Here is a 15,042-nt window from a genome sequence, read left to right as displayed (position 1 = left end):
TAGGGTCACTATGAGTCGGAATCGACAGGATGGCTTTTTTTTTTTTTTTTTAAATATTGATTCCTAAACACCTGGCTCTTAATTTTAGTAGTTCAACAACTGTGTGTATATCAGTAAATACTGAGTAGGATTAAATCATTTTGAGGTAGATAGGACTTTAAAAATCAACTTATTCCAGCTCCTTCTTTTTGCTGGTGAATAACAAAAATTCTCTGAGGGGTTAAGTAATTTGCCTAATGTCACACAGGTAGTTATCAGAATCTGGTCTCCTGACTGTATATTCTTTCCATCACTTGTGTAATCAAAAATGTTTCTCCTGACTATATATTTTTCCATTGCTTGTGTAATCAAAAGTGTTACTGTCAATTTAGTTATAACTTATGAAGATTTTGTCCACATGTGTAGTCGTGGGACCTTTTTCATTTTGACTGGCTTATTTAATTTAATCAGATCATTGCACTGATTGTATATGTGACTTCATTTGCTTTTTACTCCTTTGGGGATATATGTATTTCCTTTGTAATACAATCTTTTTAAATTATAGTTGCCTTAAGATAGTGGCCAATCCCACTAGTCTAGAAGTTTATTTTAAGGATCCAAGGTGTCTTCTCTGCTGTGTTTCTTATATACTGTGATTTTTATCTTAATCTTGACTCTTGCTTATTTATTTGGAGCCTAGTTGATAAGAACACTTAAGATTGGTATAAAATATAATTTGTTATTGCATCTTTAAATCGAACAGGTTTTCTTTTGATCCCACCCCTCACTAAGGTGTTTTACCTTGAAGTTTCTCAAGGGACAGGGTAGCAGTGGATCCTGAAGAGCTCAGAATGCTTTTAGCTCTTTACTAAAGACTGACCTGGTTGCACAGTGGTTAAGCACTCGGCTGGTAACTGAAAGATCAACTGTTCAAACCCACCAGCTACTCTGTGGGAGAAAGATGTGGCAGTCTGCTTCCGCAAAGATTTACAGCCTTGAAAACCCTATGGGGCAGTTCTACTCTGTCCTAGGGTTGCTGTGAGTTGGAATTAACTCCACGGTAACAAGTTCGGGCTTTTTTTTTTTTTTAGTTCAGACTGTCATACTTCATAAGCCAACAAGGGATGTAGGCAGAAGTGATCCAGATTTAGCAATAGTGGAATTTACTCCTTACCAAGAAAAGAGGGTTGCTAGAAATGTTTAAAGAAAGGATTTGTTGTTGTTTGTGGAGAGGGGACAGAGGGTATGATGGGAGAGAGGAGAAATTTAGAAATATGTCTTAAAGTTACAAACATCTAACAATTTTGTGAACTATAGACGTCTCTAAATAAAAATCACATAACCCATATACTAAATTTTGAATGCCTTTGAAAACTGTAGAACATTTTGTTTCAAAATGTTCTAAAACACAAACCAGACTTAAGGTATAACTTGACATTTTTAGAGTATGGCACAGTTAATCAGAATCAGGCAGTTTCCTTAATATAGATAAACCCAACAGACAAGTGACAAATGCTGACAGTGAAGTAGAGACAAAAACTTTACTTTATTCCATCATCTACATATATACCCATTAGAAAATTAGAAAGACCATATTGTCCTGGGTCAGCTGGTGCTTTTCTTCTTGGCTTTGGTTTTGGCATTATTACTTTGGGGGGTTGTCTTAGTTTCCTAGTGCTGTTGTAGCAGAAATACCACAAGTGTGTGGCTTTAAAGAACAGTTCAGCGGCTGCAAGTCCAGATTCAGGGCACCAGGTCTAGGGGGAGACTCTCTCTGTTGATTCTTGGGGAAGATCCAAGTCTCTTTCAGCTTCTGTAGCCCTGGTTTTCCTCCATTTTTTGGTCTTCATGTGGCATCTCTCTTCCCCTGTTTATGCTTACCTCTGTGTCTGATATGCTCTGAAGTGATTAGGTTTAAGACACATACACTGGTATGACCTCAACTGATTGAACATTAGATTGCTTTAAAGAAGGTGACTACATTACATGGGATTAAGCAGCATCCACAGGGGTAAGTGTTAGGATTCCAACATATATTTTGGAGGGGCACAATTCAATCCATAACAGGGGTTATAGAATCAAAACTGCATTTGCTGAGTCTAGAGAGAGTGGTGCTGTGGATGGAGAATGGAAGGTGATGTTTCTAAATCCAGCACAGTAGCAGCCCCTCATATGCCACTACCTCACTGTCTCCCGTTCCATAATTACATTATGGGAGCAGGGACCCTTAGTGATATTAGGGTACTATTATGGAGAATTACAAGTAGAAATCTTACTGGTCTTGAAAGTCTACACCGCCACCAGTCCACCTTAGCCCTGTTGACTGGTCTTATATTTAAGTTGTGGGACACCAAAGAATGTGTTCCTTGACTCTGGGTTTGCCTTCTTTCTTGGTCCTGAGGGGCTGAGGCATGCTATCAGAAATTATTGTGTGTGGGTTTTTTCTTTCTTTCTTTCTTTCTTTTTTTTTTAAAGGTGTAGCCTGTTATATACCCGCAAGAGGAAATTAAGTACTCTGCATACATTATAAACGATATTTTGACTTGTCTGTGTTTTTAAAGACCTGCTTACAAACCCTAATGAGAAGATGGTAGCTGGTCTATACTTACAATTTTGGGAAAGGTTATAGTATCTGTCACCTCGTTAGCTGAGTGTGCTCTATGTTAGCTAAGAAAACAGAGAAACGAACTGGTGGTCCACTCTTCTTCATGGTAAATGTGTTTGGTTTGGAAAAGAGTACTGGAAAAGGAAAGAAATTTATGTTCTTTGTCCTGTTACTCAGTTTTCTGCTTGTTGAAGGTAACAGGTTATGTTACACCATATTCCTGTCTTGTTTGCTTGCAGCCCACTACCCTGGCACCTTAGTTCTGTGACCTTCTAGTGTTCCTCAGAGCAGCACTTGAAAGTTGAAAATATGTAGAAATGTGAACCTTCTGCAGCAGGGCTAATCAAAGAGTTATCTCCCAAGACCAGGCAGGAGTCAAAGGAAACGTAAATCCAATTTGAAGGAAAAGTTAAAAATCAGAGATGAATACAAACAAGGGAACAAGTGAAAGGCAAAATATGAAATAGTGGATTTCAGTGTGTTCCCACTTGAGCGTGCTCACTGTGCTAGAGTGAAACCTGAGAGTTACTAAGAATAACTTCATATCCAGGCATCAGGTCTGGGGTGTGGGAGAGAGAACCGAATCCTGACTCAGATGCCATATTCCCTGCCCTGGATACTGAGCAAGACTATCCCGTTCGTCTTATTCTTCGGATAGTTGAGATTCATTGTTCACCTTCACTGGGGATCTTTGGAGGTCACAGAGACTTCTGGCAGCCCTTGGAAAGGGTATTATTAGATTGGATTATAGCTCAGAGTTGTCCATCTTCCAGAAGAGTAGGACCTAACCCATTTCCCTTAAGTAAGTGGTTTTTTAAAAAGTTTGGTTTCCAGCTTTGTTTGTTGACTGCCAAGATTTTTTACTCAAGTACAAAGGACAAAGTATAAGCTAAAAGTGAAGCTAGGGTTACCTTTTGTTGGTTTTACTTTGTGAATGTCATTTGAGATTCTGGAACACACATCTCCCTGTTAGGCTGCCGTGTCTTTTTGCCTGATAACTTCTAATGATAGTGCCCTCTGCCTGGTCTCAGGACAGGCAGAGAACCTCTGGCATAGCAGCCAAACTCAAGAAATCTTACTGCTTCGGTTTTGACTTATGGAAGACTATTCTCTTCACAGATTTTTGCAGCTCAAGTGGCAGCCCTTCTTTCCAGCCCATCAAAAACCACGTAACCATTCCAACAGCCCATGTGATGCCTTCTACTTTGGGGACCTCTCCTGCCAAGCCAAATTCTATGCCTGCTGGACCCTCTTGCTCCAAACTTCCTTTGTCAGGGTCGGCTGAAAGTGTGGGGATGACAAGAAATGGAGACCTCAGTGCAATGAAACGTTCTCCAGGTCTGTCTAGAGATCTAATGTATCTCTGTGGTGCTGCTGGAGAAAATGCAATTGAGCAGTCCTGGTTTCCAGCAGTGGGCCATGAAAGAGAGAAAGAGGTGAGGAAGTTTGATATTCCCAGCATGGAGTCTACCCTCAATCAGTCGACGATAATGGAGACACTTTATTCAGATCCCCACTACCGAGTCCACTTCCACAATCCAAGAACTGACACAAACAAGGAGTTGTACAAAGTGTTGCCGGAGGCCAAGAAGGCACCAGGCAGCGGGGCAGTTTGTGAGCGGAATGGACCACACCCTAGCAGCAGTGGGGTGCTTCCTTTGGGACTCCAGCCTGCTCCTGGCCTCTCCAAACCTCTACCCTCTCAGGTATGGCTGCCGAATCCTGACCCTTGGCATCCCCGTGAGCGATCCTGTGAACTTAGCACTTGTCGGCAGCAGCTGGAGTTGATCCGTTTACAAATGGAGCAAATGCAGGTAGAGGCTCTTCTTTCCTTGGATTTTGCAGTTTCTGTGCAGATCTTATAACTGTATAGCCTTTGTCCTATATATTTTGGCTCTAAAGAAAATATTTTTAAGAATGAAGGAAGTTGAAGGAAATGAAGACTTGTGGGCTATTGACCATTCAGTCTGTTGGTGGTCTAATTAAACAGCAGATAGGTTCTCCAAGGTAGGGGATTATGAGAGAAAGGTGGGGTACTGACAGTAATTGTGTACTCACTGAATACCAGTCACTAGGCAAGGTACTTTTTCACACAGTCTTATTTAATCCTCATAGCACCCTGATGAGGTAAATGTACAAACTTACCAGGTTCTTAGAATAAGTAACATGTCCAGGGCCACAAAGCTAGTATGCGGCAGAGCTAGGGTTTAAAAATCTTCTTTAACCCCTTTGTTCTTTCCACTATACCATTTTTGTGTTCAAAACAAAACAAAAAAAGGTCCTTGTACTGTTGCAGAGTGGGAAGGAAGGGAACAAAAAGGACATACTCTCCTCCCCTGGCTGGTAAGGACATCTTCGCGCCTGGTTTGCCTCTATTACTAGATAATGAAAGATAACTGACCTTTTCTTAGAAACTAGAGCCTTTCTGAGCAGGGAGTGTCCAGTTGGCAGAAGCCTCCCTGGCAGGTTCTTTCCAGTCATGTATCAGAGCTAAAATTATTTCATAAACACTGGGCCTTCTCAGGCTGAGCCAAACTGGGTCTGATTGCAGAACTGGGTACTGCGAACCGCTTAGGTGTTGTCAGGTGCCTCTAGGTCAAGATCAAGCCACCTCCTGAGCCTGCTTGTCTTTCAGCTTCAGAATGGAGCCATTTGCCACCATCCCACTTCTTTTGCTCCTTCGCTGCCCACCTTGGAGCCAGCACAGTGGATCAGCATCTTGAACAGTAATGAACACCTCCTGAAGGAAAAGGAGCTCCTCATTGACAAGTAAGAGGGCAAGGGGTGCCACAGGGTCAGCCTCTGCTCTCCCAGCTCCCACTGGGGGCACCTAATGAGGTCTTCCCAAGGGCAGTGCATGTCCCTCTGTTTATGCCCAAGCCTTGCCTCATGGTAGAGCTGGGTTGATAAGCAGCCGAGTCCTGTGTCTGACTAATGTGATAGGCCAGTTGTGTATCTCTGCAGTGGCCCTAGGGAGTGCCTGAAGGGGGCAGCTGGTTCATTGCAGCTGATCTTTCCTCACACCCCCTCAGTCAGCTTTGACCTTTGCTCGTCCTCCTTCAGCAAAACAGTGCTGCTCAGAATCCAGGGTCTTTGCTTACATAGTATGGATTGTACCCATTTTAGGAAGAACCTGGCTAAGAAAAGTTGTAGTGTGCCATGGAGTCGATTCTGACTCATACTGAACCCTATAGGACAGAGTAGAACTGCCCCATAGGGTTTGTAAATCTTCATGGGAGCAGATCACCAGGTCTTTTCTCCCGTGGAGCGGCTGGTGGGTTTGAACCACCAACCCTTCAGTTAGCAGCTGAGCACTTAACCATTGTGCTACCAGGGCCCCTCTAAGGAAACTGGGAAGGGCTTATATTGCAAGTGGGTTAGTGTTAGGACCCTGGACCTGATTCTACTGCCTTTTGCAGACAGAGGAAGCACATCTCGCAGCTGGAGCAGAAAGTGCGAGAGAGTGAACTACAAGTCCACAGTGCCCTTTTGGGCCGCCCTGCCCCCCTTGGGGATGTCTGCTTGCTGAGGCTGCAGGTAAGTGTTGTCAGCCAGGATGGCATTCTGCTTATCATAACTCATGCCTTCCCAGTGCTTGGCACAATTAGGTATCCAGAAGATACAAAAGGGACCAAGTGATGTAAGGTGTCCCTGCCCTCAAAGAGTAAACATCCTAATTATAAGGCATTGCCTTCTGTGCCCTTGCAGGGACAGAAGAGGCTTAAGGGTAGAATCAGGTGAAAATCCCGGTGCCTTGGTGTCAAGACATTCTTGAGCGAGAAGGAAGGCAGAGCAAGGGTAGATAGTAACGCCTTAGAGTAGGGTGATGTTCTGAGAAGTTGTACTCTGCCAACTCTGGCCAAATGGAGGGAGAGGCAAAGATGATGGGGGATTTAGAGCCATTCTGATTTTTATTCCTCCATGTCTAGGAGCAACTGAAGGAGCCGTATACACATTGAGGTAAATGGCTGTGATGGTTGAGAATAGAAAAGAAGTCTACTTTATTGACCAAGCTTCTGCAATTTGGGCTTTTGAGTGAATGGGTATTAAATTATAGTACTGACTTTGCTACCTCCTGGGCAGGGGAGGATTATCCAATAAGCAAGGTAATCATGGTGCTTACCTTGTTTACCAGATCATCTGTAGTGAACAATTTCACATTTTCTCACCACATCAATGATTACACTTCTAGATGTGACTGACATCTGTCTCCCTCCCAACCCCACAGCACCTTCCTACAGAATCAAAGCCTCTTTTCCAATTTACAGTCCCTGACAGAGGCAGATAACCCAGTAAGCAAGGTAAGTACGGATTTACTTGTGCATACTTACTAATCTGTTGTGAACAATTTCAGTTTGCTTACTGGGTCATCCACCGCTGCTCCTGGGCCTGTTAAGACAGTATTCATCTCACAGAATCAGAATGTTAGAGTTGGAAGTGCCCTTAGATAAAATCTAGTTCAATCCTCTAATTTTTCTGATGAAAAAATCGAGGCCCAAAGAGGAGGAAGAACCTGCCTAAGATCATAAAGAGAAAAAGTGGAGGGGGACCAGGCCTTGAGCCCAGGTCTTCTGATGTCTTGTCCTATGTTTCTTGCATTATAACGATAATGAAGATTCTCAGGTTATTGTTTTAAGTCAGTGGTTCTCAAATTTTAGCGTGCATCAGAATCACCTAGAGGGCTTGTTAAAACACAGACTATTGGGACCCATCTCCAGAGTTTCTGATTCAGTGGGTGTTCTGGGAGTTGAGCCCAAGAATTTGCATTTCTAACGAATTTCCAGGTGATGCTGATGCTGTAAGTCCTAGGACCAGACTTTGAGAACCACTGTTTTAAGAAATTCCTGGAGAAAGAGTGTATTTGACCACAAACTGTGCTGGGAGGGAGTAAAGTATATGAGATTGTGAGGGTAGGTAACAGTTATATATTGAGAATCTTTCTGGCAGGAATTGCAGCGAGAGAACACTTTCTTACGTGCACAGTTTGCACAGAAGACAGAAGCCTTAAGCAAAGAAAAGATCGAGCTTGAAAAGAAACTCTGTGCTTCAGAAGTTGAAGTCCAGCTCATCAGAGAGTCACTCAAAGCGGCACTGCAGAAGCATTCCGAGGAGGGGAAGAAACAGGAAGAAAGGGTGAGCTGAGAAGCTGGTATCTCTGATTCACAAAGAAGTTGGCACCAGCCAGAGATGAGTCAGACCTCTCCTGCATGAGCCTAGGCTGTTTCTGGCCTACATTTCCAGAACTAGGAGTAGCCAGTTGGGTAAGACCCTTCCTGGGCTTCTCACTCAAGATCTGTCTGCTAGAAATGGAATTCCTCCTTTCTGCTTCTTCCCTACAAAGCTACTACAGTCAGGAAAAGTTAAATAATCCCTCACTGTCCCAGATTGTGATATGCCACCAGCTGGCCTGGGTGGAAAACCAGCCTGGACAGTCAGACTAGATGGCACTGTTGCAAGGTGTTTAAACACCTGTGTCAAATTTACATCATTTAGCTGAGTTTCTCCTCACCCTATCTAAAAAGTAGAAGACAATTCCACATGTGCAGTTAGTTTTTATTTTTGCCAGCACTCTTAGAATTGCCCTAGGGTAAGATTGGTCGTCATAAAAGAAGCTGGTTTAAAATCTTTGGTTCTGATAGTACCTCCAATTTACAGCTTGTTGTAATGAAGGATTTCTTGGGGAAATCAGTTTAGTAATGTTTAATTCTGGACCACTGGCATCAAAATTAACTAGAGCAGCGCTTCTCAAACCTTAATGTGCTTAAGAATTACTTGGGGATCTTGTTAAATATGCAGATCCTGATTCAGTAGTTCTGGGAGGGGCCTAAGATCCTGTATTTCTAACAAGCTCCCCAGTGAGATGTTAGTGGTGTGGGTCCAGCAAGGACTTAGAGGGCTTGTTAAAAAGCAAAATTTTTATAAAAATAATATATATATCTAAGCTAAATAATTGAATACTAATTGGTTTATAATGAGAAGTGGTAGTCTGTGCCCCAGCCCCACACCACAAAAGGTATCCATTCTCAACTTTTCTCTTTTCCCTGATACATACCTCTGTATTTCTGAACAATATGCTTTTCTTCCATTTTTAGATCAATTTTAAATATCTATTCTTGAGTCATGGATACAATATTTTATCCTCTCTGAAGATATTGGTTATAGCTTTTTTGGATGTCTACTTCTGCTTATGTTTCCTTCAGGTCCCTTTTTTGTGTGTGTGTTTGTTTTGGTGTTTTTCATGTCGAGGCTTGGTGATCCTGGAATGAGTGGACACATATTTAAAAGCTGCATGGAAGCTCTGGGGTCGTGGTAGTTGCCTGTTGAACTTCACTGTAGGGTGATCAGACCTAGACTGCCTATTTCATTGGAGACCCTCAAATGTCAGTATCTGGATGTCTTATCTCACTTTCTGTAGAAAAGACTCTTCAACCTGTTGCCTGGCAAGGAGGCTGGGGGCAGGAATGCTTTGGGCTTTCTGGTCTCAGTAATGAGGAGATTGGTCCTTAAGTCCCACAGTCTATACATAGATTTTCACTTACACTGGTTTTTAACCTCATTGCTTCACCACCCTCTCCCTCTGCTGTGACTGATATCCCTGAGTCTGAGCCTCTGTCATTTGATTTCTCCAGAGAATAAATCTTCAGTCTCATGTTGGGGAAGACCAGGGTGAGGGCAGTATTTGGCTAACCAGTATGTAGATTTCCAGTGAATCCCCCCGTTTTTCAGGTCTGTGGCTGATATCTGTCTCCAGAGGTATCTGGTACTTCAAGTGCAGAGTCTCTCAGGAATTGTGAGAGGCACATTATCTTCCATATTATCTGTAACTCCCACTGCAGATTGTAACTTCTTCGGCTCTGCCAAGTCAGTTATCCCCCTTTGCCCACTTTAATTTTTCAAAAACATGTTGAACTCCCGCATCTGCTTTTGTCTGCTGCTCTGTTCTCTGTTTTTCTTTTAGGTTAATACTTTATTTCCTTCCTGTCATTTAGAGATGTTTTGGAGGGGATAAACATCTGGGGGTCAGTTTACCACTTTTTTAATTCCAAGTTGGTTGTCAGCATTTTAAATAAACTTCCCAGGTGATTCTGATGCATATTAAAATGTGAGTATTAACTGGTTCAGAGCTTGAAGGGTATAGATAAATATATCTGGGATAAAGCTTTTGGCTGATTTTTTTCAAGGATCTTTCTTAGTACTGTCTTACCTTTGGATTAAATTGGGCCTGTGCCTCCTCTTTGGCATCAGTGGATCTGCCTCAGCTTTTCTCTGCTTTCTCTTCCCCCAGCTTCCTTTTTTCATAAGCCAGAGAAAAAGCTGTAATAGTGAAGAAGTAGTCTCCATTCAGCAAATCTTTATTGAGCATATGCTCTCTGCTAAGCATTGTGCTGGGTGCTGGAAGTGCAAAATGGACACAGCCCCTCCCCTCCAGGAGCTTACAGTCTCATTAGCCCTTCCAGATGATTGCTTGGCTTTTTACTGCATGTGGTGTTTAGGGAAGAATGCATTACCTTTTCACCAGAACTGACCAGACTGGTTTTATGTCTGGAGGGAAGTGCTACCAATTCTTTAAGGCTGCCCAAGGAGCCATTCTTCCCTGCCCTTGACTGGAAAGTGTAGATTTGTGAACTCTGAAGTTCATGCCCTAATTCCAAATGGCAAAATTTGATGAGTTTCTTGCATTCCTGCAGTGGAACAACATCCACAGCTCCAAGGGCAGAGACAGTGGTCACTTTGAAAAACGTTGATGTTATGGTCCCAGATCAGAGCCAGTGGAGACAGACTCTTCACATTTCTTTTTCAAGGTCAAAGGTCGTGATAAACACATCAATAATCTGAAAAAGAAATGTCAGAAGGAATCGGAGCAGAACCGGGAGAAGCAGCAACGTATTGAAACTTTGGAGCGCTACCTGGCTGACCTGCCCACCCTGGAAGACCATCAGAAGCAGAGCCAGCAGGTAGCAGCAGTGTCTGGGCATACTTGGGGCAAGCAGGGAGTGGCCAAGCAGGGGAACTTTGTCAGCATCTGCTGTATGCAGTTATCCTGTGGCTTCTTAAAAGAAAACCCCAAGGGAGCCATGTCCAAACTCACATCTGTCACATTTTCAACTGGACTGAAAATTTCTAGAGGTACGCAGACAAAGTCTTCCTTGGCTTGTTGACCTAAGCATGGGATCCTGTCTCTCAGCTTAAGGATTCTGAGTCGAGGAGTGCAGAGCTGCAGGAGAGAGTAACTGAGCTGGAGAATTTGCTGGAGGAGACCCAGGTAGCCTGCAGGGAAAAGGAGGCTCAACTGGAAAGCCTGAGACAGAGAGAAGCCACTAGACAAAGGTAAATACTGCTGTGGGGTTGAGGAAAAGGAAGTGGAGAGCTAAGTTCTAGTCTGGGCTACCCTCCACACTACCTGTGTGACTTTGGGTAAATCACTTTACTTCTCTGAGCTTCATTTTCTTTAGATTGTAAATACTATGAAAGCTTCTTATGGACCGGGAATAAATATGTCTTTGGTACCTGGGGAGGGGTAGGGGTAGAGCTGCAGGGCTTGTTACTGTATCCTTTGGAAAAATCCAACCCAGTGCCTGGCACATAATAATCCTTGAGTATGTCTGTGTTGAGTGAATGAAAGCACTTTATAAACTGGGAAACGAGGTATTTATATTTGTAAAAGTAGATCCTCGAGCTGAGGAGTAGGGGTTATTCACATTTCAACCTTGTAAGCTAAAGGTTACCAGGAGCATCTGTTTGTCTTCAGCCCTAGGGATTGCTCTCGATTACCATGACAGGTTTTGAGAACAAAACAGGATGCCATAGTGTACTCTCAGGGTGTCTTGGTAGCCTACTCCATTAGGCACCTGGTTTCCATATTGATAGTTTCTGAAAATGTGATAGCTATGTTTCAGTAGCTTCTTGGACCAAATCCAGTTTCTAATGGGATGGATTGGATGTATCATCCCATATTCAGCTGCAATGACCCTGTTGTTTATCTCAGCAGATGGGCCATGATGGAAGTAATTGTGGGGACCTGTAGGAGGAGACCATTGATTGGAGTCAGAAGTGAGGCTAGAAGACAAAGTTGGCTCCGCCCCAGCTATGTGTGCCTAGAAAAAAGAAGCTCTATTTTGTACTTTCAAAAATTTCTACAGTGAACATGTGTGATTTTTGTAATCTAAATACATGCAATGAATGTTTATTTTTTAAACATCAAAACAAATAAGGAAAGAGCCTTGGGTAGGTAATCAGTGGCACATTGAAAGGCCACTGTCTTTCAGCCTGCAAGATAAGCAGTGTGTGAAGAAGGCTGGTGGAGAATGTCCAGTCCAACAGGGAGAAGGTCCGACTGTAGAAATGGAGTCCTGGCAGAAGGAATGTGATTCTCTCCGAAAGGTGACTGTGGGTGTCCAGGCTGTGACAGCCAGCAGACTGGGAGAAAAGAGAAGATAGTGTATTGGGAAGAAACATGAGAGCCCAGGGCCACCTGGGCTCTGCTATCTAGAGCTTTTCTCTCTTTCCTGAGAAGTCAACCCTTTGCATTTTAGATATTTATCCTTATGACAGGGAGAGTTTACTCATGTAGAATACAGGCACAAGTTAGTGGGGGAACATGCCTCTGAGCATAGATGCCCCAAAATGGTGTACTGAAGCTTGGAGCACTTCACTCGTGGCTCAGGCCCTATACGGAATCTCTTGCACTGGCAGAGTTCTAACCAGCAAGGTGGTCTGCTTTCTCAACGAGGCAGAGAAAAGGGAGCCAAGGGCCTTCCAGTGAGACTGACTGCAGGTCAGCAGACAAGAAAACCCAGAAATGGTTCAGAGAATTGATGAAGGCTCAAAAAAAATGAATCCAGGCCTATTAGGGGTTCTTCTTGGACAGTCAGTGTGACTAAAGCTATCAGTAACAACAACAATCACCACCCTAGATAGGGCGGGCTTCATTAAACTGAATTTTTAGCCATGTCCTTTACCAAAGAACAGAATGTGCACTGGCTGTATATAAAATTGATTTCACTGGCTTGTAGTCATTAGGGTGAGTGTCCCCTCTCTTCCTCTCCCACCACCAATAGTGGTGATGGGTCCACACTACATTCTTCTATAAGCCTCTTTATGATTGGAGCACAGTAGTGTGAGGCTAGTCAGTCAGGATGGGGAATCTGTGTCATATTTCTGTAAGTAGAGCTAAGTAGTCTTCACCTCGGTCTCACTACCAATGGGCTGTAGCTGGCGGGGCTAATCGCCAAGCTACAGCTCTTGGTGCAGGGTCTTTCCATCTGACCTCACCATTGTCATTGTTCTTGTGCCTTCCTTGATGACTTTTCAGGTTGTAGAGAAGCAGCAGCAGAAGATGGATCAGTTGCATTCACAAGTACAGGTGAGTAGGAGTCTTTGGAACATGGTGGGCAGGACTTAATGATGGTATCTATAGAATTCAGCCAACATTTTATTATGTTCTCTGCCATGCAGTTTGCTCAGTGCTTTTGAGCTTGCAAAAGACAAACACAATAGAAGTTTCAGCACAAAAGAGAGCAATGTCTATGTTACCCTGGGAGGACAAAGGAGTCAGTGGAAGGACGGGGGTAGGTCAAGGACAGCTTTTGGGAGATCCCAAGGCTTAAAGGATGAGGAGGCATTAGCCAGGCAAAAGAAGAAGAGCTGGATAAGATGGTGTTGGAATTCCGGATAGAAGGAAGAAGATGAGTAGGAACATGGAAGCATGAAACAGCGTGGTTTGAACATGGAGATGCAAGCTGTTAGATATTGCTGAAGTATTCAATTTAAGGTGGTGAGTAGGAGAGGTGGGCATTCTAAGCTACAAGAGGGCCTTGTCTATCCAGCTAAGTTAGCTTTTATTCTTTAGGTAGCTGATGGGATGCTGTTAAACCACTTAATTTGGTGTGACATGGTCAGGTTAACAACTAAGGCTTGAGTGTGGAGGAGGATTGGCAGCCTGGAGAGAAGCAAGGCTACAGGCCAGGGGGCTGTTGCAGAAACCTTAGTGAGAAACAATGAGGGAACCTGACATAAGGCAGGGATGGAGATGTGAGAGGACCGATTTTAGTGATTTTTAGGAGGTAAAATTGGGAGGAATCAGTGAAATCCTGGAAAAAATGGGTTCACTTAGGGCTCTAAAAAAGGTTTTCTCACCAGACACGTGAAATGCACTCACTCTGAGGGGCAGCTGAAAGCTACAATCCTGCCTTTGTCATGTGATTTGGGCCATGTCTACTGTTAAGTCACCTGTTTTAAGTCCCATAAGGAAAATAGTCTGGCCTAGTAAGCTTTTATATGCCCATTTAAAATCCCAGGGTTTTAGTAGAGTTTTTAATGAATCTAAAAATAAGTTCCCTGGAACCCTGAGGTTCCATAAAGTTGGAAAAGCCCAAAATTTTAAATGGTATGTTTACCCATGTTGGGGCTACTTAGATAAATAAAAATATCAGGTGGAATTTGCTAGCATTAGGTGGATTCAACATGGTCACATTGGGTATTTCATAGTGATGAGGCATTCTCCTTGGCAGTTATATTTTCTATTAATATAAAATGGAAAAATTCAAAATTTTTTTTTTACAGATTATTTTGTTCAAATCAGTTTCAAAATTGGGCCGGGGATTGGAATGAATAGACTGGGAAGCAGAAGGCATAAGCATAAATACCTTCCTCCCTCTGACCCTGACCCCAACACACACACAACTTACTGAGCACTCCTACCCCCCTCATCTGTGTTAAAGCACTTCATACACAGTATTGTCAAGGGCATTTGACAGGGAGCTCCTCAAAGACGGGGACTGTTTGGTATTCTTTTCAGTATCCTCAGTGGCTGTCACACAGTAAGTGCTCAATAAATACTGAACTGAACTGAATGGCATGTTCCCTGCCCTCAAGAAAGTTATGATCTAGTGGAGAGAGGAATCATGTGCACATCCAACTAGAATATTAAGCAGATGTATTCATGAACCATGGTGGAGGTATGAGTGCCAAAATGAGATTAGGATTAATTGGATCTGATTTTCAGATTGGAGAGGGTCCAGGTAGGCTTTGGAGGTTTCTTGGGGTGACAGGCAGAGCAGAAAGCAGTCTAGGCAAAGAAGAAGAGGAATGAGCAAAGGCATTCAAACTGGATGGAGCCTTTGGGGAAGAAGGCTAGTCATTCAGTGTGGCTGGAGTGGAGGCCGTATGGAAGGTAAAAAGAAAGGGTATAGCTAGAAAAGTAGGTAGGGAAAGCTATGAAGTTTCCTGAATACAATCAAACACTTCGAGGGACAGAGTAGCAGGGGCGGGGGTCTGGGGACCATGCTTTCTGGGGACATCTAGGTCAACTGGCATAACAAAGTTTATTACGAAAATGTTCTGCATCCTACTTTGGTGAGTGGCGTCTGGGGTCTTAAAAGTAGCAAGTGGCCATCTAAGATGCGTCAGTTGGTCCCAACCACCTGGAGTAAAGGAGAATGAAGAACACCAAAGACACA

The 15,042-nt window shown here is 43.3% G+C and overlaps 1 protein-coding gene across 1 annotated transcript in view; it reads left to right on the top strand.

Moving 5' to 3' along the window:
- The window catches only part of CEP85 (centrosomal protein 85), a 43,442-nt gene that overhangs the window by 25,531 nt on the left and 2,869 nt on the right, over window positions 1-15,042 (top strand). Inside the window, exons 3-10 of the mRNA XM_023732191.1 lie at window positions 3,704-4,398; window positions 5,220-5,353; window positions 6,004-6,121; window positions 7,532-7,717; window positions 10,387-10,539; window positions 10,770-10,912; window positions 11,851-11,965; window positions 12,897-12,947. Coding sequence (XP_023587959.1) covers window positions 3,704-4,398; window positions 5,220-5,353; window positions 6,004-6,121; window positions 7,532-7,717; window positions 10,387-10,539; window positions 10,770-10,912; window positions 11,851-11,965; window positions 12,897-12,947 — 1,595 coding nt within the window. The remainder of the gene's footprint in view (window positions 1-3,703; window positions 4,399-5,219; window positions 5,354-6,003; window positions 6,122-7,531; window positions 7,718-10,386; window positions 10,540-10,769; window positions 10,913-11,850; window positions 11,966-12,896; window positions 12,948-15,042) is intronic.

The sequence above is a fragment of the Trichechus manatus genome, unplaced genomic scaffold, assembly GCF_000243295.1.
Source record: "Trichechus manatus latirostris isolate Lorelei unplaced genomic scaffold, TriManLat1.0 scaffold00048, whole genome shotgun sequence".
Lineage (NCBI taxonomy): Eukaryota > Metazoa > Chordata > Mammalia > Sirenia > Trichechidae > Trichechus > Trichechus manatus.
Note: the sequence above shows the minus strand (reverse complement) of the source record. Positions and strands in the feature narration are given on the sequence as shown.